This window comes from Panthera onca, chromosome D4, assembly GCF_046562875.1.
Source record: "Panthera onca isolate mPanOnc1 chromosome D4, mPanOnc1 haplotype 2, whole genome shotgun sequence".
NCBI lineage: Eukaryota > Metazoa > Chordata > Mammalia > Carnivora > Felidae > Panthera > Panthera onca.
In genome coordinates this window covers 17,503,089-17,526,885 of record NC_138351.1, presented here as the reverse complement: position 1 = coordinate 17,526,885, position 23,797 = coordinate 17,503,089, and the positions used below count along the sequence as shown (strand labels likewise).

The 23,797-nt window shown below is 38.9% G+C and overlaps 1 protein-coding gene across 3 annotated transcripts in view; it reads left to right on the top strand.

Moving 5' to 3' along the window:
* The window catches only part of TRPM6 (transient receptor potential cation channel subfamily M member 6), a 196,631-nt gene that overhangs the window by 100,009 nt on the left and 72,825 nt on the right, over positions 1 to 23,797 (top strand). For all 3 annotated transcript variants that reach the window (XM_060610051.3, XM_078436941.2, XM_060610050.3), the window contains 10 exons: positions 855 to 978; positions 3,593 to 3,665; positions 3,786 to 3,886; positions 7,148 to 7,282; positions 8,617 to 8,670; positions 12,129 to 12,281; positions 14,417 to 14,551; positions 16,015 to 16,295; positions 17,746 to 17,974; positions 22,676 to 22,828. In XM_060610051.3, coding sequence (XP_060466034.3) covers positions 855 to 978; positions 3,593 to 3,665; positions 3,786 to 3,886; positions 7,148 to 7,282; positions 8,617 to 8,670; positions 12,129 to 12,281; positions 14,417 to 14,551; positions 16,015 to 16,295; positions 17,746 to 17,974; positions 22,676 to 22,828 — 1,438 coding nt within the window. The remainder of the gene's footprint in view (positions 1 to 854; positions 979 to 3,592; positions 3,666 to 3,785; positions 3,887 to 7,147; positions 7,283 to 8,616; positions 8,671 to 12,128; positions 12,282 to 14,416; positions 14,552 to 16,014; positions 16,296 to 17,745; positions 17,975 to 22,675; positions 22,829 to 23,797) is intronic.

The following is a 23,797-nucleotide window of genomic DNA, read 5'->3' as shown; positions in this document are numbered from 1 at the left end:
GCGGGGGTGGGGGTGGGGGGTGTTGTTGAGAGAGGAGACGCTCCTGCAGTTGGCCTTGATAGCTGAGAAAACCCTGGGGTGACTGAGGAGACCAGTGCTGCCCCCCCCCCCCCCCATCACCTTCAGATTCGTTTGTCATTAGTAAAAATAGCAGGAATTGGGGGAAATCGGCATCCTGGCATTTATATAACATATGTTATATTTATTTGAGGCTTTAACTCTTTAGCCTTTTCAAATAAAAAGGTAGTTTTTCTCTAGCCATGCCTATATCCAGTGTGATTTTTCCAATTTCAAAAGCATAATATTTCTTCTGTGTAAGTAAATATAATGCCTATGAACTAAATGTTGGCCCCACCAGTTTACGCAGTAAATGTGTATTCACTGCTTATGGTATAAATGCTCTGACGACCCTTTCCTTACACTCCCTCTCTCCCCTCAGCCCCTAGCCTCTACTTCTACGCTTTGACCCTGTTCTTATTCTTTCCCGTGTGTCTCTTTCCTAAAGTTACCCTAAATGTGTGCTTCTTAAACCTTCTGGAGTGTCGGATTCTTTGAGATATGATGCCTGCAGTTTCTGGCGATGCACAGTCCCCTGGAAATCTGTCAGCTCGAGAACCTTGTCCTGGAGTACATTCTTTCCACGATCATGGCGGATCTGTTCATGCTCACTTTCAAATTCAGCCTCTCCAGGTGCCCTGCTTCCTTTTGCTTCCTCCTCATTTGCTCTCACAGCAGAAGCATCTACAGAAATCTTTTCAGTCGGATGGGACAGACAAGGGTTCCTGCACTGAAGTGTTTGGCTCGTTCTCTTCTCTGTGTTGTGCCAAGGCATTATCATTTCTCTCTCTTCTCAGGACCCTACGTCCTCAGGTGAAGGAGGAGATCATCTGCATGATTCAGAACACTTTCAACTTTAGTCTTAAGCAGTCCAAGCACCTTTTTCAAATTCTCATGGAGTGTATGGTGCACAGGGATTCTGTGAGTATGATGAGTTGATAACTTGACCAACTTTAAAACTGATAATTTGCATCATTTGTAATATTTGTTTCCAAAACTTTTATTTTTTTTTATTGTTTATTTATTTTTGAGACAGCGTGCATGTGTGTGCGTGAGTGAGCAGGTTGGGGAGGGGCAGAGAGAGAGAGGCAGAAAGAATTTGAAGCAGGTTCCATGCTGTCAGCACACAGCCTGACTCGGGGCTCGATCCCACAAACCGTGAGATCATGACCTGAGCTGAAGTCGGATGCTCATCTGATCGAGCCACCCAGGCACCCCTCCGCAACATTTAAAACTAAGGGTTTTTTTTTCTTTTTTTAATATTTTATTTTAATATTTATTTTTTTAAGTAATCTCTACACTTAGTGTGGGGCTCAAACTCATGGCCCCAAAATCAAGAGTCACATGCTCTTTCAACTGAGCCAGCAAAGTGCCCCCAAAATAAGGAGTTTTTAATTTTACTTTGATTGTATATAGATCTGGAGAACTTGACCCTTATTTGAGTCAACTTGGCTTTTTATTCCCTGCCCTCCCCACCTCCCTACAATGCTTCACATTTCAGACTGCACTTAGGAGAAAAACCAACATGTCAGTATTACGGAAGAGTGAGCACATTTAGTGATGATCACACATAAATATTTTCTGAGGGTAAAAGCATAGCTCCATGTGTTCTCTCTTGGCTTAGGTGACTGCATCATAACATCCTAGTAAATCATGTAGGAGATCTTTGGGGATGTACTGAACAATGGGAAATGTGGGAATTTACTCTGGGCCAGAAAATGGAGACCACAAACTATGGACTGTAAACACAATATAGACTCGTGAAAAGATTTTCGTGTTTTAGGGTACTTTGATCAAGATTTTTATCAATGACTTAGACGATATAAAGCCAACAGGTATAGTAAACATGCAAATATGTCATGATTCACAGTGATCTTTCCAGAATTCAAAAGCTAGGCCAAATCATACAAGATTTTAGTAATATTTAAGCACCTGGCCTCAGACAAACAAATTGAACAAATTCAGGCTGGACAAAGCATGGATAAACATAATGTGAAAAACACTTTTAAAGGTGTCAGTTGACCTAATAACCACAAACATAACAACCATGAGTGAGTGCAATATGGCAGTGACTGTTTATTCCAATTTCAGAGATGCCAAAGCTAAAACCTAGAGAATTTAGGTGATTTGCCCAGAGTCAGCAGTTATAGAATGATAGAACTGACATGGGGCTCAGAGTTGAAATTTTGTGTGTGGCCTACTACATTTGATATCTCCCACAGTACTCAGTAAGGAAAGGACACCTTAAAGAGATCACCCTTCTATTTGTCTCTTCCTGTCATCAAAGAGAGTAACAAACAGTGTAACGATCAAAGAGGAGGCAAGAGTAGTCAGCGATGGGTTTGCACATCTTAGGAATTAGGTCCTCGACCCCTGCATAATTGAGAGTTGATTTTATTCATGCACATAAAGGGGCTGTTAGTTGGAGGGAATTGTGGAAGCATCTGAATTGTGGAAGCATTGTTATTCTATCTTTACAGGACCTTAGAGATTATTTAGTGGGTTCCTCTCACCTTGTAGATGAGAAACCTGAGGTTCAGTGGCCTGTAGATATTTCCCTCAAACTCACTAGTTGGTGGCATTTCTGGGCTTGCCAGACTTGGCTCTTTTTTTTCCAAATAGTTCCCTTTACTATATAAAATATATTTGCATTTAGAAAGCTTGAGATACATTCCTTAACAGCAACCAGCCTTTTATAATCATAAATAAAATCCTTATTTGTCTTAAAAAAATCAGTCTCATGTCCGGGTGCATTGGACATTGACATTGTGAAGACCGGCTGTGCCCATCCATTGTAGTTACTCACTGGGTGCGTTGTAATTGCCTCACTTATTTTACGAAAAATCCTTGAGGATTCACTTCTCATGAAAAAAGCAAAAATTTTAGTTTCTCAGGCTACGTGAACAGAAGGATGTCATATGGTATCACTTCAAAAGGAATGATTTTTTTTTTTTTCTTTTTTTCGCATTAGGAATTGACACCGAGGGGCTCCTGGGTGGCTCAGTTGGTTAAGTGTCTGACTTTGGCTCAGGTCATGATCTCACAGTTCATGGGTTTGAGCCCCACATTGGGCTCTGTGTTGATGGCTCAGAGCCTGGACTCTGCTTCAGATTCTGTCTCTCCCTCTGTCTCTGCCCCTCCCCTGCTTGCACTCTGTCTCTCTCTCTCTCTCAAAAATAAATAAATATTAAAAAAAAATTTTTTTAAAAGGAATTGACACTGAGTTTCTTTTCATTATAGTGTATCCATAGTAAATTTAGTGTAGTCATGTTTTTTCATGTGTTTCCTGTAGGATACATGGAATTTTTACGTTTTTTTTCCCTTGAGCTTCCACAATTCTCTATTACCCTATTTAAAAAGTTTTCTATGAGTAAAAAGGGAAAGTAACAAATCAAGGAGATTAACTCTATGTGGTTTTTTACATTAATGTTTTGCTCAACTCACTAGCTCTAGAATGCATTTTGTGGGTACTTTTTGAAACCATTTCTTTATGAGCTCCCAAAATGTATGGCTTTCTGTGTTTCAACTGCTATAGATGACCATATTTGATGCTGATTCTGAGGAGTCACCAGACCTTGATTTAGTAATCCTAACGGCTCTGCTAAAAGGTGAGTGTCTGACGAGGTTACATGTCTTCCTCGTTTCCTCTTCTCACGTTCCATGGAACTCAGTGTTTTTTATGTGGATATTTTAAATAGGATCTCTGCTTGTTCCCTTCTTTACCCTAGGCACAAATTTAGCAGCATCAGAACAATTAAATCTGGCAATGGCTTGGGACAGAATGGACATTGCCAAGAAACATATCCTAACTTATGGACAACATTGGAAGGTATAGTGAGAATGAAGTTATTTTGGAAAAATATTTGGCTTGTAAGGGAGGGCCAAAAAAAAAAAAAAAAATGGAGGAGAGATAGATTGGTTTGGGAGGGGTGTGGAGGTAGCATTGCAATAGCTGGGTCCCCAGGATACCGGAGACATTTTTCTCATCAACTTTGTCTCCCTAAAAACATGTCTTTCCCCCTCAGGCTCTGCAGCCTTATTGAAACTGGCAAACAAAGTTGGGAGAAAGAAAGAATGGAAGCATATTTTATTTATTTTTTCTATGGACAGATTTTTATATTGTGATTTCAAACTTGAAGTTTTCCTTATTTTTGAATTAAAATGTACACACAATAGAAATAAGTGAATAACAGCGAAAAAGTGAAAGAAGAAAGATTATCCATCGTGCTAATGATAATCACTATTAACATTTCGTTTTTAAGAACTGCAGTTGTGACCATACCATCGGTATATTATCCTTCAGTCAAACTAATACATGCACATTATTTAAAACTTTTTTTTGGGGGGGCGCCTGGGTGGCTCAGTCGGTTGGGCGTCCGACTTCAGCTCAGGTCACGATCTCGCGATCTCGCGGTCTGTGAGTTCGAGCCCCGCGTCGGGCTCTGGGCTGATGGCTCAGAGCCTGGAGCCTGCTTCCGGTTCTGTGTCTCCCTCTCTCTTTGCTCCTCCCCCGTTCATGCTCTGTCTCTCTGTCTCAAAAATAAATAAACGTTAAAAAAAAATTTTTTTTTTAAATTAAAAAAAAAAACAACTTTTTTTTTTTTTGAGAGAGAGAGGGAGGAGGGAGAGCACGTGAGGGAGAATGTGCACACGTGTGCATGAGCAGGGGAGGGTCAGAAAGAGAAGGAGAGAGAGAGAACCCCAAGCAGGCTCTACACTGTCGGCACAAAGCCCAATGCGGGGCTTGATCCTGCCAACAGTGAGATCATGACCTGAGCCAAAATCAGGAGTCAGACGCGTAACTACCTGAGCCACCCGGGTGCACCATTTTTAAAACATCTAATGGTACTAAAAGGCACTAAAACAATAACAACAACACACAACAACAACAACAACAAGAAACACAGTAGTTCTTTGGCCTGCTGACCAGGAGACCCAAGTATTTTTGACGGTTTTTGATTGTACTGATATTTCAAAATCTCCATATTTCTAAATAACAAATCATATTGCTCTTTTCTGATTCATCTATTTTAGAGACCTCTCAACATTTCTGTCTGTGGTGCTGTCCTCACTGCTACAATCTGGACTGGTTGCCTGCTGTTCCCGGTTCTGGGCTATCGTGCTGGAATCTACCTTCATCATAGTGGAGATTCCCTTTACCTCTCTCCTGTAGTGGAGCACCTGTTCTCTGTATCCCGTGCCTTCCTCTTGTTGGGCTTGTTGCTTTATTTTAATGGGGTGCATCCTTCAGTAGCTCTCTGAGAAAGGGAACATGGGAGAGAAGCATTTTGAGAACTCACATGTTTGGAGATATTTTAATTAAAGACCAGAACTCATTTTGAATGCTTAGCTTCCAGCATTCAACATTGCTATTGAGAATAAAAATCTTTCTGTTTTCTGCTCCTTTGTCACCATTTCTTTTCCTCTCTGGAAGTTCAAAAAAATATCTTTCTAGTGTTTTCCGATTTCACAATGATGCGTGCTGCTGTGAGTCTGGGTATCCATAATGCTGGGCAGATGCTTTCAACTTAGCAATCACATGTTTCCATGCTGGGGAATTTGCTTCCTGTTTATTCTGGGTTCTCTTTCTGGAATTCATAGCATTTAAATGTTGGACCTATATGGGGCGCCTGGGTGGCTCAGTCGGTTAAGCGGCCGACTTCAGCTCAGGTCATGATCTCACGGTCCATGAGTTCAAGCCCCACGTCGGGCTCTGTGCTGACAGCTCGGAGCCTGGTGCCTGCTTCCGATTCTGTGTCTCCCTCTCTCTCTGACCCTCCTCCGTTCATGCTCTGTCTCTCTCTGTCTCAGAAATAAATAAAAAAATTAAAAAAAAAATGTTGGACCTATGGACTGCTCCTCTAATCTTATCTTTTCCCTTTTATCTTCTGTATCTTTCCTTTGCTAGATTTCCTCAACTTTCCTTTTCATGCCTTATGTGGAGCTTTTTGTTTCTGGTAGCATACTATTAATTTCTAGGAGCAAATTTGTTCTTTGCTTTTTTTTTTTTTTTTTTTTTTTAAAGCATCCTGAATGTAGTATCTTATTTCCCTGAGGATATTGATAGGTTTTTTTTGTTTTTGTTTTTGTTTTTGTTTTTGTTTGAGGTTTTCTTCTTCCTGAATTGTCTGATTCTTACTGATTGATGTTTTGTGGTGTGTCTTTTCTGGGCTTTTTATTTAAGAGTGGAGGGGAGAAAGCTCTTTAGAAATTCTGAGCATCTAGGTGAAGCTTAGCTGTAGTTTTGAGCTTCACGGTGGAGTGATCTGGATGCCGTTTGTTGGGGGACCTGAGATGACAGCATATTCCCGCCTTTTCTCTTAGTTCCTTTACCAGAAAAGAATCCTCCAGACCCCTGCCTGGATAAGGTAAAAGCCTTGTTGCTAGTGTTAATGGAAGTCAGACGGGGGAAGAGGATTGGGAAGGTCTCGACATTAGGAATTCAGTATTTGTACATCGATGTCATCCTGAAGCTGCCAGGATTTTGTGGCAGAGATCTGTTTGGTTCTTGGCTTTTCCCAGTTTCGATTTCTGGGGACTTTTACCTTGGGGGATTCTGGGGACTACTAAGTCAATTACCACTTGACCATCTCCTTTCCGACTTCCAAGATGTTATTCTCTGGACCTCTGTGTTCTTGTGGATTCATTTCTTTAAAAAAAATTATTTTGCTATAATTTTAGTAACGTTTTAGGTCAGAATAAAATTAAATGAGTGTTTTTAATTTGCCATTTGTATTCAGATACCAGCGTAGTTTAAATGAAAACATGCCAAGTGAACACAACAACAAAAAAATAACCTTGATTTTTGTTTTATTAGAATTGCATTAAACCTACACATTAATTTGGGATGTTTACAATTATCAGTCTTCTGGAACCAGAACAGATTTATTTAAGGTGTCTTTTGTGCCTTCCAGTTCACTTTTTATTATTTCTTCACTCAGGTCCTGAACGTTTCTACTACGATTGTATTTTATGATTGTTGTGTCTGTACTGAGATCAAATATATGTAATTCTTTAGTTATTTCTACTTTTTCAAGTTTCTGCTTTCTTAATTATCCCTATGTCTCTTATGTATTTCTACCTTCCGAAGCCTGGCACACTGGAGCAAGCAATGTTAGATGCTTTGGTGATGGATCGAGTGGATTTTGTGAAGCTCCTAATAGAATATGGAGTGAACCTCCATCGCTTTCTTACCATCCCCCGACTGGAAGAGCTCTATAATACCGTGAGTATTGGAACATCCCATCAACCACCTCCCTTAGGCTTTATTTATTAATTAGCTTAAGCTTTAGCTTAAGCTAAATGAATATTAAATGTTCGTCTCCTTGAATATTCATGTACAAAGATAAATCAGAGATTTCTCAACCAAAGGGCAAACATTCTTACCAAATCTATTTTATCCTATAGTCATTTCTGTGTTTTTTATTTTAATTAATTACACAGAACAGAAATATAAACTCATCTAAGAAAATACCACAGTATTTATAAGACCATAATTAAAGCCAATAATGTGAATAAGGACAAATTGCTTTTATTGAGTTGTTGGAGGCATCTCAACCTAAGGCCACCGTTAAAAGTCTGTTCCTGCAACTTTCCTATGCAAACCCTTTATTGAACATAGACCAGCTTACTCACTGTAAAAACACCATTTGCTCAAGCCAAGCACCCTTCTTGAAATGTCCTTTCTTGGCCTTTGAATCTCACCCTTTCTTCAAAGCCCTATCCAAGGCCTGCCTTTTTGAATATTCCAGTTCACAGTAAATCTGATCTTATGGTACATATTTTTTGCAACTCTTTTTGAACACACACAGTCTTGATAGGTTAGGTTATTTTCTCATGTAAGTCCCCACTCTCTTCAATTAGACTGTAAACACTATGAAGAAAGTACTTCTATTCTTCACTGACTCCCTCAAAGCTTGCCTGAGTGTGGCAAGCATTCAATAAGTATTTGTTGATGGAATGTAATTGTGTGATGGATGGGGTTTGTAATTGTGTAGCTCATATATGATAAAGGATAGCGATAAACTATTTAAGATTCATTTTTATCTCTTGAAAAAAATAAAGTTAATTACGTTTTTACTACCTACGTATATATCTTTTTAAAATACATCTTGGGGGCACCTGGGTGGCCCAGTCTGTGAAGCCCCTGACTTCAGTTCAGGTCACGATCTCAACGGTTAGTGGGTTGGAGCCCCGCGTCGGGCTCTGTGCTGACCGCTCAGAGCCTGCAGCCTGCTTCGGATTCTGTGTCTCCCTCTGTCTCTGCCCCTTCCCTGCTCACACTCTGTCTCTGTCTCTTTCTCTCTCTCTCTCTCAAAATAAACAAACATTAAAAACATTAAAAAAAATACATCTTGCTTTGAAAAGTATTTCAATCTAATTATGTCTTCTCTTAGGGAGTACTTTTCTAATAATTAATTGGGGTGAGCTTCATTACTAAAGAGGTTGAAGAAAATTTTCAGTATTCTGGGTTATTTGTACATTCTGAAATAAAATATTTTTTCCCCTTGCACGTGGTGATTAAAAGGAATCATTTTTTTCTTTTCTTCTTTATGACAGAAACAAGGACCCACCAATATGCTCTTGCATCATCTTGTCCGAGATGTAAAGCAGGTAACCTAATTACGAATGCGGACAGATTTCTTTGTGTATTGCCTTAGCTTTGTGATTGAGGTATTGCCAGATTTTGCCCTGTAAAATGTACATTTGGATTTTCTAGTGAATTACCTACCTTCTTTGCCTCCGACTCTGAATAATTTCATCACCAAACAATACTCGGAAGGTTTTTTTCCCTTATAATTTATTTTATGTTTTTAAGGATTTGATCTACCAAGTAAGTGGCACTAACTAATAATTATTTTCTCTGATAAAATATGAACCGGAGACATATAAAACTTTCAATCAGAACATTAGCTCAACATGATACAACAGTATTGCCAATGATGATCATATTTGCTGAAAATAAAGAAATTTTGTCCTTGTCCGGTTGTCTTTATCGGAGGACTAATATGTGCTTTGCATTGTTTTGTTATTGTTTTGACTATAAGCGATAGCTTGGGGTCCCTATCTTCTTTTTTAAGCCTACACATTGTTCTAGGGAGCCAGGAGGAATCACACTGCTCTATACCCTTGCTCATATTCTGCTTATAGTGTTCGCATTGAACTCTGAGTTAGGTCAGACCTCAAATAAAATCATCTGTTAGTTACCAAACCTTCCCAAATTTTTTTGTTTTTTAATGTTTTATTTATTTTTGAAAGAGAGAGAGAGAGAGACAGAGTACAAGCAGGGGAGGGCAGAGAGAGAAGGAGACACAGAATCTAAAGCAGGCTCCAGCCTCCCAGCTGTCAGCACAGAGCCCAGGCAGGACCAAACTCATGAACCGCAAGATCATGACCTGAGCCAAAGTTGGATGCTTAACTGACTGAGCCACCCAGGAGCCCCCAAACCTTCCCACTTTAACAGACTTTTATGCCTTAATTCCTTCTCTTTTAATCACCAAGAACTTTTATTCACATCTGCAGAAAATTAGGAGAGACTTTTTTTTTGTCCCCATGATTAAAATCCATCCCTGGCACACTTTAAAAGTACTTCTCGGGGCACCTGGGTGGCTCAGTCGGTTAAGCGGCCGACTTCGGCTCAGGTCATGATCTCACGGTCCGTGAGTTTGAGCCCCGTGTCGGGCTCTGTGCTGACAGCTCAGAGCCTGGAGCCCGTTTCAGATTCTGTGTCTCCCTCTCTCTCTGACCCTCCCCTGCTCATGCTCTCTCTCTGTCTCAAAAATAAATAAGCGTTAAAAAAAAAAAAAAATTAAAAGTACTTCTCTCATTTCTCTGAAGTCTGGTTTTCTTGATGGAGAGTGTCCAGGCTTTCTGGCTATGTTGACTTGGTGGGAGAGCCTTGGCGGAGGAAGACGTGTAGTTGGCAAAGTTAGACGTAAGCAAAAGAGTCCGTGGTGATATAAATTTAGATTGCGTGATTTCTGCTAGATCAAAATAATTCTCCGTAGATTATTTCCTTGAACTTTGATTCTATTACAGTAAGTGAAAGAAAAAGGAATGGAATAAGTTAAATATGCTTTTAACTAGGAGCAACTAAGAGCATTAGTTTTGGTATTCCTTGCAAAAAGTAAATTATGGATATGAAAAAGAAATTATTTACATTTATTCATATGTGAAATATGTAAATACATATTTATATTATTTATTGCATTTATTTATAAATAAGCAAATATACATATGTATATAAAGCCTTATTTCTTGTTCAAAGCTTTGTGAATGTTGTTCATAATCTGTTTGTTTCAAAGATCTTGTTCAGCACCGTGTGTGCCTTAAAAATGTTGAAATAAGTTGGATAGAGAAAGACAAATGCTGTGTGATTTCACTTAGATGTGGACTCTAGTAATCAAACAGAAACAGACTCGCAGATTCAGAGATCAAACTGTTGATTCCTGGAGAGGGCCAGAGTTGGATGGTGGGCTCAATAGGTGAAGGAGATTATACAATAAATACATCCTGGGGATGTAATGTACAGCATAGGGAATATAGTCAACGGTACGGTACTAACTTTTTATGGCAACAGGTGATAACTAGACTTATCATGGGGACCATTTCATAATGTGTAAAAATATGAAATCACTTTGATATGTACCTGAAACAAATAGGATAGTGTTTGTCAATTATACTTTAATTTAAAAAATGTACTGTGAATGGTAGTTGAGAGTAACAGTTATGAAGAGGTAGTAAGGTGGGTTTTAAGTGGTCAAAGTAATCTTCATTTAGACCAAGACGCATGTACGTGGAAATCTGCTGCTTAGCCCTCCTGCTCACCATTCCATGTGTTTTGGTAGCTTCATGTTTTGATATCTTACTTCGTTCTGTCATTCCATGTTCCTTATTTCTATTTGCTCTCCTTCCTTCCATATTCTCATGTTGTGTGTGATATAGTCCACACGGTGCAGAGGGCTATAGCCATTTCAATGGAGAGGTGAAAGATTTTGGATCACCTACATTCAGTATATTGAGGGGGAGGAAGAAATTTTCCTCAGTCCAAGGTTCTTCCAGCTGGACTAAGAATTACATTTTACATGCGACACATTAGCAGGAAAAAAAACACCCAAAGTTTTATTGTGTGCACACAGAGACCCAATAATGAAATTGAGACCTCAAGAAATGACCAAGGCAGGCAGTTTTTATACTTTTCAGACAAAGAGACAATACATCTGTGAGGAATTGACAGGACAAAGAGAAGTTAACTTTGGGAGCTTGGGTTAGTAAGGAGTTCTAAACAGAACTTGGCAGGGGGAGTAAATTAGTAAAAAGTAACAAGGTTGTTTATGCAGCCTTCTCCACTCTCAATTTCTCATCTCTGGTGAAAAGGATGTCTCTTTATCTCGTGGTACAGGGAGGGTACCTTTTACAGGGAGAGTTATTTCCTGCTTTCAAGGGGACAGAGTCAGTCTGAGTGTTTTCTGGCACAGGCTGTCTCTTAAGTAACTTTTATTCAAAATAATATGTCAAAATGGCACATTTTGGTGATATCCTCCAGCGATTTTACTTCTGCTATAGTAGATCCATAATTTCCCGTTAAAAACAATCTTTTATACTATATTTAAGTATATTTTATTATAAAGTATACTTTATACTTTAGTATATATACTTTATATATATATACTTTATAAAGTATAAAGTATACTTTATACTTTAGTATATATACTTTATATATATATACTTTATAAAGTATAAAGTATACTTTATACTTTAGTATATATACTTTATATATATATACTATATAAAGTATAAAGTAAAGAGGAAAAAAAAGAGAGTTGAATGAGCAAATATAAGCACACATTTGATGTCTGTGAAACTAAAAACACATTAAGGCCAAATTCGTTTTTCCATCTGAACAAGCAGACTGTATCAATAGTTGGTCACATTAATCAATCAATTTGTAAAGATGATTGAAAAGCGTGAGTCTGCCTCTTTGCACTTGACTGGGTTATGTTCTAACAGATGGCAAACCAGACCAAAAAAAGGCACTGAAAGTTACAGTCCATTACATGGTTTTGTTTCAGCATGCCCTTCTCTCAGGCTACAGAATAACACTGATCGACATTGGATTGGTCATCGAATACCTCATTGGTGGAGCTTATCGCAGCAGCTACACTAGAAAAAGTTTCAGAGCCCTCTACAACAACCTCTACAGAAAACGTAAGGTGCCACAATTGGTAAGTACCTGAGTAAAATTGGGGATGATAACTAGGAGTTACGCGTTTCGAAAAATGGCTTCGGAAGTTCAGATGGGAATAGCTTCTAAAACGGACATCTGTGTTTATCGACATTCACTGAGTCTCTGCTACGTGTCAATGACAGTGCTGGTCTAGGTTGGACATAAAGATCAGGAGTTCAGAAACTCTCAGAGGAAACAGATTTATGAATAACTAGCCATAATAGGGAACAGGATACAATAGGTGATGTACTGCCATAGAAGTAATGTGTTGAGAAAGATTTGAGGGGGGGATGACCAGTTCTTTTCTCTCCTTTTGAAAGTATAGAGGGGAAAGGCTTACTGGGCTTACATCTGTGAACTCCTAGTAGTCCGTAGTCTGGAAACCACAATCTTGGCACAGGTGTGTAAGGGTTATATTGGAAAATGCATGCAGAGTGTACTAGGTAAAAACACACACTGTACATACTTTATTTTCCATCATGTTTTCGAAAGTCTAGGAATGCAAAGTTAGAGTTGCTGCCTGGTTGATTAGCAGAGAAAACATTGCTGGTTTCTTAAAATCGCTGTTATTAACCGGTAGACTGAAGAGAGCCTTTCTTCTTAGAGGTTAACGGAAGTGTTAGAAAAGGTGGTTCGGGGCATTCTGGGGCAGTGACAGGCACAGTGTTGTGGACATGAGGATATGTTTCTGCAGTGGCAAGGAGGCCTTTGCTGCTGGTGCCGTGCTGACAGGTTGTGCAGGATGAGACTAGAAAGGAGGTTTGGGGTGGGCTCACAGGAAGAGTCCAGAATATGAGGCCACCTTTATTTATAAAGAATCAGGTAAAGTGAAAGCCCAACTTGTCTGTAAGAAATAAAAGAGCAAAACAAAAAGAAACTTAAATCTCACAGAGAAAATAATCTTCCCCGGGATTTCAAAGCCATAGGGATGCACTTGACATATGAGCTCCTTCACTTGAACTAAGTATTCCTTGCTGTGAGGTTCCCTGGGACAGGTATGAGGACTGACTGTGGCCTTGCTGTAGCCCAGCAGGGAACTCGCTAGGCGAGTACCCCTAGTGGTTTTTTCTTTTGAAATGGTATGAAATTACTACCCATTTCTCTGACTGTTTTCTGGTGAAGGAGTAGAGTTATTAGTAAATTCTGATGGTAAGTTAGATTGTAGCACTTATAAACACATGGTTTGGAGTCAGAGAGATTTGGGACAGAGGATTAGTTTTGCTCAATGTGAAATCTTGAATGAGAAACTTAACCTTTCTGTGTGTCATTTTCCTTATCTATAAAATGGGAATAACAATAGAACATCTCTTTCATAAATTCATCAAAAGGATTAAATAAAGTAACACCCGAAAGCACGTATTCCTAGTATATGGAGGGTATAGAGTATGAATAATAATAGTCATTATGATTACTACTGACAATGCTATTAATTCTGTATCACAATGATAATGATAATAATTTGAGTATTTTTTTAGAAGTCCAGATCCCATCATTTCTCTAATTTATATCTGTAGAATGTAAACTTAAATAGATAGATAGATAGATAAATAAATAAATAAAGTAGCTCAAAGGCCATAGTTTGTATCAGCCCCTTTAAGAATGCTTCTTTTGGTTTCTCATTGATGAAAGCTTCATGCTGATAAGCAACAAATTATGTTGTTATTGGGTCTAATCACTGGAATTGCAGAGGTGATTCATAATATCTGGAGAAGTTCCATAACTTTCTAACTTAACCTTGGAGTTGTTTGTGAGTGGGAACTTTCTCTTATCAGAACTGTGAATCTTTATTGCCTCTTCTGAACTCATTCCAGGTATAGAACATCCATTGATTTTTAATGGAATTTCCACATAGAGAAGGAATGCAGATATATAATAGGGAACAAAAGAACATGTTCTCTCAGACGTTAGGAAATAACTGTGCTTAATAAGGAGGTGATCATGAGAGGCTTTTGTGGGGTGAGTAATTAATTCTAATTACGGGCTAGAGACAGAACCATTGGATACTTGGTAGGATACCTGATACAATATAATGTTTTGTTTTCATTACTGTCTAGAAATGAGATGTTAATTGTCACCATACTAATATTCATTTCCCTTTTTGTTTTGTTTGAAAAACAAAATAACGTATGCCAGCAAGTGACCAGTTTTGCTGAAAGCCGTTCCCAGCCCCCTCTGCACCGAAGACGTCCCTCAGGAAATAGAAAGGAATCCGCAGAAAGCACTCTGCACTCCCAGTTCATTAGAACCGCCCAGCCTTACAAATTCAAGGTACCACTTATTTAGTTTTAGAAATTAAAAAAAATTTTTTTTTTATTTTTTAGAGAGAGAGGGAGAGAGAGAGAAAGAGAAAGAAAGAGAAAAAGAAAGAAAGAATCCCAAGCAGACTCCACACTCAGCACAGAGCCTGACACGGGGCTGGATCCCATGACCCTGGAATCACGACCTGAGCTGAGATCAACAGTTGGACACTCAACCAACTGAGCCACCCAGACGCCCCTGAAACTTTTTTTTTAAAGTAATCTCTCTGCCCAATGTGAAGTTTGAACTCACAACCCTGAGATCAGCCAGGTGCCCCACTACTTATTTACTTTTAGACTTGAAAATAAAATTGTTCCTGCAGATTAGACCACTTCTTCATTTAAAGTTGGAGACGGGGAGGCACCAATAGACCATCTGCAAGTACCATAGGAAGGTGGGTGCCACTGCCGTCTTCCAACGACTGAGCGCTGTGAGCAAAGTTGCTATTCCACCGCTCCTCGCATTCCCTTAGTTCCCTTTCTCGGGGCTACATGCTTTTGCTCAAGTTTCTGTATACATGATTCCTATGTTGGCTCAAAGAGGTTTGCTTTCCATAGCTCCTAGGATGAATGGATAGTTTATAAAATTACCCTTGACCACCATCAATGAGTACAAATTCCTTTTATTTATAGAAATAGAGGAAGCTTATAATTTTCTCTCTTATCCCCCTTTATCAAAAAGAATGATCATTGAATCTTGTTATTTAGCAGGCATTACGTTGGGTGCTTGGTGGAATTTGGGATGCAGATGGGTGGAGAAGATATAAAGATGACTGAGAAATGATCCCACTCTCCCAGAAGTAATATGGTATTGCAGCATGATAAATATTGAAATAGAAATACGCACATAGTGATATAGAAGCACATGGGGGAGTTAAGGAGTGGCATTTCTGATGGGCTGTAAAGTGTTAGCTTACCAGGTAGAGAATAGTATTTCATTATTACATATTACTATTACTAGAGGAATATAATCAGAATAAAGGAAAGGAAACTTAAAACCGATCAGTTTGGATACATGTTGTCAATACTAGTGACATTTTTCTAAGGGAAAGATAATGAATTGATTTATAAAGTAAGGTTAGAGTAATTGAATAGTTCTCATTTATCCAGTATGTTATTTTGACCTATTTCCTGGGGAAATTAAAAATTGTCATATAGTTATTGGGTCTATCCCAAAGGCGTAGTGTTTTAAGTTGTGCTAAATAAACACAAGGTATCTCAGCTTCTAGACCCTGGATCTGTCAGACACAATGAGAAATAGATCACCTAAAAGACCAAAATTTTGATTTCTGGTTTATAAAGTTCCATTGTTATTTCCATCTCTTGTCAATGATTTAAAAAATATTCTTAGGATACCTGCCTGATATGTTTCATTAGGTCAAATATCATGCATCTGAGTATTTGGGACTCCATGTATATTTTATTTTCCAACAGGAAAAGTCTGTAGTCCTTCATAAATCAAGGAAGAAGTCAAAAGAAGAGCAAAATATATCCGATGACCCTGAGTCTACTGGCTTTATTTACCCTTACAATGACCTATTGGTTTGGGCTGTGCTAATGAAAAGACAGAAGATGGCCATGTTCTTCTGGCAGCATGGAGAGGAGGCCACGGTCAAGGCAGTGATTGCTTGTAAACTCTACCGAGCCATGGCCCATGAAGCTAAGGAGAGCAACATGGTGGATGATGCCTCAGAAGAGTTGAAAAATTACTCAAAGTAGGAGTTCTCTCTTCACTTCATACTAAACATCGACAGTTCTTAGAATGGTTAGACACTTTTATCTCCCTCACCTTAGAACTTGTAAGACGCATGGACTTGTTGCCGTGCATTTCCTGGGCTCTCCTGTAAATAAGGGTCTTTAGGTATTTCAGGGTGCTTTGTGGAACAAGCAGAAGAGAGTCGAGGGTTGGTCCTCAAATTAGGAGAGCTGCGTTTTGGTCTTAGTCCAGCTGTTTACTAATTGGGTGATTAGTTGGCCAGATTTCAGGACTCTGGTTTCCTCACATAGAATGTTCAGTTAATGACTTTGAACTCTCAAACTCTTTGATACTAAGTTAAGTGAAAACTTGTTGTTTACTTGTAGTACCTTTCAGGCAGGAAAACAAATAAATGTATCATGTGTCAAAGAACCAGAGCATGATGGCAAAAGACAGAAAAGTTAGAAATAGTTTTGATTTTTTTTTTTTTTTATTACTGAAGCATTATAATAGTGAGGAAAGAAGAGGGGCTAGAGCTAATGGAAACTAATGTGTAATTGTGACTTTTAAGTTTCAGAGAGGAGCGCCTGGATAGCTCAGTCGATTAAGTGTCAGACTTTTGATTTTGGCTCAGGTCATGATCTCACAGTTTGTGGGTTTGAGTCCCACATCGGGCTCTGTGCTGACAGCATGGAGCCTGCTTGGGATTCTCTCTCTCCCTCTCTTTCTGCCCCTCTCCTGCTCGCTCTTTCTCTTTCTCTCTCAAAATAAATAAATAAACTTAAAATAAAATAAAATAAAATAAAATAAAAGTTCCAGAGAGGGGCACCTGGAAGGCTCAATTTGAGCCCTGAGTCAGGCTCTGTTCTGACAGCTCGGAGCCTGCTTGGGATTCTCTCTCTTTCCCTCTCTCTCTGCCCATTCCCTGTTCTCTCTCTCAAAATATATACACCGTTTTTAAAAATAATAATAAAAAAAAGATTCCGAGAGAATAGCAGGGTCTGCTTTTTAGAGTAAACAACCTCCCCCAAAATGTCTCCAAGTCTAGCTTCTTACTCAAGTCATCTATGTATTTTCTAAAATGTTAAGGAAAAAAAGGGTGACCCCATGATTTTCCTTAATCGCTAGTTCAGTATTGAACAGTCTTTTCTGTAAAAAAAATTCTTTATTAGGTCTTGTCAGAGAGCCCCAAACCAAGCTATATATAGCCTGGTTTGTAGTGTAGACAGGCTTCTCCCCATGGATAGATAGCTCAGCCATGCCTGGTGTAAACCAAATTCTGGAAAGGGAGAACCGTTCATCTGAGCAGCAATCACTTTCAAATAGCTTCTGCAATCTGAGGTTATTCTGTTGCTGTTCATTCTTTTGCATCGGTCTTTCCTGAGTCTCCTCTCTCATCGTTTTGAATGTTACTGGGACTCTCACCTGCATTTTTTTTTTTTTTTGCCACTGACTGTGTGTCATTACAGACAGTTTGGCCAGCTTGCCCTGGATGTGTTGGAGAAGGCATTCAAGCAGAATGAAAGAATGGCCATGAAACTGCTGACCTACGAACTCAAGAACTGGAGCGATTCCACCTGTCTGAAACTGGCCGTGTCTGGAAGGTTGCGGCCCTTCGTTTCACATACTTGCACCCAGATGCTGCTGACAGACATGTGGACTGGGCGCCTGAAAATGAGGAAACATGCTTGGCTAAAGGTACATTGACTCACAGAGAACGCACTGGTGGTTGCCAAAGGGGAGGAGGCTGGGGGGATGGGCAAAATGGGCGAAGGGGAGAGGCAGGCACAGGCTTCTAGTTATGGAATGAGTAAGCCACAGGGATGAACGGCGCAGCGCAAGGAATGTGGTCAGTGGTGCTGTGGTCATGTTGTGTGGAGACAGACGGTAGCTACACTTGTGGGGAGCACAGTGCAAACATGGAGGTCTCAAGTCTCTGTTCTGTACACCCGAAACTAATGTAACCTTGTGGGTCAGCTGTACTTGAATTGAAAGAAAAAGGTGTATTTGGGGCGCCTGGGTGGCCCAGTTGGTTAAGCATCCAACTCTTGATTTTGGCTCAGGTCATGGTCTCATAGTTCATGGGATGGAGCCCCACGATGGGCTCTGCGCTGTCAGTGCTTGGGTTTCTCTCTCTCCCTCTCTTCTTGCCCCTCCCCTGCTCATTCATTCTCTCTCTCTCCAAATAAATAAGTATACTTAAAAAAAAAAAGATGTATTTACTTGCTGTATAGAATTTAATATTGGTTTACTCTGAAGGTCTGTATTCTGGACTTCATTTTTCCCTTGTTGTGGAAGAGTATATTCAGGAAAGCCAGTTAGTATCTTTGGCTCTCACAGATGAGCCGGGGTCTTCCCAGGGGAGCCTCTGACACTACTTTATCTCCCGGTTTCTTTTTTTTAAAAATGGGGATGAGGGGCGCCTGGGTGGCTCAGTCGGTTAAGCGTCCGACTTCGGCTCAGGTCATGATCTCGCGGTCCGTGAGTTCGAGCCCCGCGTCGGGCTCTGTGCTGACAGCTCAGAGCCTGGAGCCTGTTTCGGATTCTGTGTCTCCCTCTCTCTCTGACCCTCCCTCATTCATGCTCTGTCTCTCTCTGTCGCAAAAATAAATAAATGTTAAAAAAAAAAATTTAAAAAAAATAAAAAAAATAAAAATGGGGATGATTGTACCAACTCTGTCCATCAAAAGGCATTCTGTTGTGAAGGTGGTTAGAAGTTGGAAGCATATACAAACATATACAAGATTTTATTCCCTTTTTATTTTTATTTTTATTTTTTAAAATTTACATCCAAATTAGTTAGCATATAGTGCAACAATGATTTCAGGAGTAGATTCCTTAGCGCCCCTTACCCATTTAGCCCATCCTCTCTCCCACAACCCCTCCAGTAACCCTCAGTTTGTTCTCCAGATTTATGAGTCTCTTCTGTTTTGCCCCCCTCCCTGTTTTTATATTATTTTTGCTTCCCTTCCCTTATGTTCATCTGGTTTGTCTCTTAAAGTCCTCATATGAGTGAAGTCATATGATTTTTGTCTTTCTCTGACTACTTTCACTTAGCATAATACCCTCCAGTTCCATCCACGTAGTTGCAAGTGGCAAGATTTCACTCTTTTTGATTGCCGAGTAATACTCCATTGTATATATATATACCGCATCTTCTTTATCCATTCATCCATCGATGGACATTTGGGCTCTTTCCATACTTTGGCTATTGTTGATTGTGCTGCTACAAACATGGGGGTGCATGTGTCCCTTTGAAACACCACACCTGTATCCCGTGGATAAATGCCTAGTAGTGTAATGGCTGGGTCGTAGGGTAGTTCTATTTTTAGTTTTTTGAGGAACCTCCATACTGTTTTCCAGAGTGGCTGCACCAGCTTGCATTCCCATACAAGATTTCATTCTTAGTAAACTCCATTACCTCTGATAATTATGACAGAACTAAATGAGCCTTTTTAGTGAAATTTTTTTCATCTTAAGAATATTAACCAACAATAAACTAAATAAAATCAACAATTTCTGTTCCCTTCATCCAATGTGATGTTTTAGGGAATAATGCTTATTTTATTTTATTTTTTTTTAAGTTTATTTATTTATTTTGAGAGACGGAGAGAAGGAGCATGAATGGGGGAGGAGCAGAGAGAGAGGGACAGAGGGAACCCAGGCAGGCTCCACACTGTCAGTGCAGAGCCCGATGTGGGGCTCTATCTCACCAACTGGGAGTTCATGACCTGAGCCGAGATTCAAGAGTAGGACACTTAACTGACTGAGCCACCCAGGTGTCCCTTAAATGCTTATTTTATAAAGCTGCCCTCAAACACATTTGTTCACCCATTTCCAGATTCTTCTACCCATTACAGTTTGGCCTCACCTCTCATCTTGAATTATCAAGAGTAATTTAGTTAACTACTAAAAACATTAGACTTTTGACATCAAATCTAAAGCTTTGGTTATGGTCAAGCTTATAAAGTCCTTATGCTTATAAAAACTGAATTAAAAGGAATAAAGCATGAGAATTAAGAGATACATTAAGACTATATATTATTTTATTTTTCCTGCAGTTCTTAAAAATTGGTGTCCCAAATAGGACGACTTTCTTAAAAATATGTTTTTGTTGGACACACTATACAAAACACAAAGAAATAAAAGGCATAATATATAAAATAAATAAAAGAACTTGCACATTTCAATTCCACCAATGAGATTGCAAAAATAAGAGAAATTGAATCAAAACTTATTTCACATAGATTCCTCTTTTAAAAATATTGGATAAATAACAGCTGTTTCTAGAAGTTCTCCTTTGATCTGTTTTGATTTCAACTTTGGAAATGATGAAGCAGAGACATGAATGGGTCCACCTCTAGCTACGCAATCTCTGGCAATAACTGTTTTTAAATGTGTAGAGAATGAGATGGGGTAAGTTGGCTGCAAGTTTGAGCAGTAATTTTCCCCATGGCTGTGTCCTGTACATAGTTTAGTTTACTAGAAATCCTTTTTACTGGGAACTTAATAACATTTTGCTCCTCATATACCTTGTATCAACAAAGAGACCTAAGTGAAACAAGACTGAATGTTTTGCCCCAAAACACAGTGAGTCGAGAAAGAAGTCTGAATTAGCTACTTAAAATCTCTGAGCTGCAGGAAATCGCTCTCCCTGTGTAGATCCTGATTCCTCAGTGTTTGGCTTGTGAGTTTTGAGAACACATTTGCAAATGATTGTAAGGTGTCCTGGTTAGACTAATTCCAAGTTCATGAAGACTGGAGGAAGACCTTATAGGGTCCGGTGGAAGAGAAAACTCATTTAAATACTTATAGGGTGATAGGCTCCAACTGATCCCTTGGGAATGGGATATCGCTATCCTTGAGTAGTGTTTCATGAGGCAGTTGTCCTGCAAGGGCCAAGGGCAACAGAATGTGGAGTCTTTTCGGGAAGTGGGTTAGGAATTAATTAGTGTAATGGCATCATTGTGCCTGGTAACTATGATGTTTCCAGACCTAGAAGACCGTGTGTATTTTGGGTTCCACATCTGAAGAGAAAGCATATACTGTTCACACAAACAAAACCCTGTCAAAACTGGGACGGTCCTGAAAAACTTCTTATAGGAGATTAGGTTTTAAAATACAACAAAAAGTCATTTAGGCAGTGAAAGTTGACCAGGATATGACTTCAGTTTATTTAATCATAAATGGTGTGCAGTCAGGGTTAATTGTATTTTTGTTCACCGAATCCCAGAGAACTAAGGCCTGATTTTAGCTTGAAAGAACAGTAGTGCTCAAGAAGTTGAGTTGTACAACATTTAGTAAATCTCCTACACTATTTATTCTTAAAAGCCATATAAATTGAACGTAAAATAATCTTTTGAATTAAAAAAATCTTTTGAGTAGCCCATAAATACATGAATAATAGCAATAATAATGAAGGAACTATGGATATCTGGATGTATACCTTCCTTGGGATTTACTGGCAAAGAAAATATTTGTGTAGGATGTGAGGTGAATCCACCAGAAGGTGGCACTTGGCATGTTTTTATATTCTTGATTTCATAATATGAATACATTTTAATGTGTTTTACGGGATAACTACTTAATGGCATTAAAAGGTTATGAAAGCAATATGCTCATGCTTACTGAAAAATAATACTTCTTACTGCCTGCTCCTACGGATAAATAATTACAGTGTAGTATACATATTCTTAAGCCTTTAAATGCATATATGTGTATGTACAGATCTTCTTTAATTTTTAATTTTCTTTTTGCACAGCAATGGGAGCACACTATATATGTTATTATATAGTTTGCTTTTATTCACATAACAATATAACTTGGATACCTTTTCATTATATTAAAAATTGCCTTTATCTTTTTAATGATTGCATAATATTCCACTCTTAGGTTGTCCTACACCAGCTATCCCTTTGGAGATGGATATTTAGGTTGACATAGACTTTTTTTTTAAGTTTATTTACTTGACAGGGGAGAGGGGACAGAGCGAGGTAGGGAGAGAGAGAATCCCAAGAAAACTCTGTATTGTCAGTGTAGAGCTCGACACGGAGCTCGATCCCACGAATCGTGAAATCATGACCTGAGCCAAAATCAAGAGTTGGACGCTCAACTGACAGAGCCACCCAGGTACCCCAGGTTGACATAGGTTTTTTGCTATTACACATAACCCTGCAACAATCATCCCTATACACATGCACTTGTATTTATGAGTATTTCTGAGAGAGACACTTCTAGAATTGGAATTGAGTCAACAAGTACATGTCGAATCAGGTTATCAACTGAATTGGGGATAGGTCTGACACTTTATGTACGTGAAAATCTTCATTTTGTTACTTGGCTAATACTTGTGACTTGTGTAACTCTTACTGTTTATTTTTGCTTTATTTTCTTTCAAAGATCATCATAAGTATTCTTTTTCCACCCACCATTTTGTCATTGGAATTTAAAAGCAAAGCAGAGATGTCACATGTTCCCCAATCCCAGGACTTCCAGTTTGCGTGGTATTATGGTGACCAGAATGCCAGCAATGCCAAAGAAAGTGCTTATACGGTTAGTACAATATCCCCAGGAACTAAGTTTTCATATGCATTCGTGCACATTTTCATACACCTGCACAAATGTACACATTCCCAAAATTTGTTTAGGAAACAACTTATTTAACAATCTTAGTCATATTATCTATGATCAGGCATAGCATGTATGATATGTCTAATTAACCCCCATATATGATTAAGCAAAATATCCCATTTCTTTGGGAAATAAAGTCTTTATTCTGCCTTGATGGCTGCTTCACTTTTCATTTTCCCTTGTGACAAGTAGAATAGAGTTACTGTTTCTCTAAAGTTACAATGAGGAATGCCTCATATCCTTAAAAATCTTTATTTGTAAAGATGCAGGTTTAGAATTTGCATTATCTTTACTGTTTCACTGCACAATTTTTTTTACATTCGTTATATCCAGTGACCAGCTAATTTTACTTGAGTTCCCAGCTGTATATGCTTTCCTGAGTAACTTGAGCTACTGCTCTTGCAACCTGTCTTCATTGGAAAGTCCCCAGTATTCTGTCTGTGCATGTATTTTTTGCTTTTTTGTCTCAGCTTGGATCATTGCTTATAAACTTATTACTGTAGGTGCAGTGACCGTCTTCTGTGGTACTTAATATTTTAATGAGGCATCTTTAGTTAGCATCTTTTTTGGATATGCTTTTGTACTTGTGAAGTATTTGTTATAGTATCTAAAAATGTATTCAATAAGTATTAAATTCAAAATAATTATCATTAGTGGGTATGGCTGACGTCTGTTTTGATTGGGTGAGCATCCATTCTGATTGGTTAATGCCCCTATCAGATCAGTTGTTAAATATTTTGACTCTCATGCCTGTTTGGGTATATATGTATTCCTCTCCTCTACCCTCTCTCCCTTCCTTCCATCCTCACTTTGCTAAGGCTGATGTTTTATCTGGGGTTCTCAGAGTATAAGATGACAGGTGCATTCTAACCTCTGTGGAATGCGTGAGCA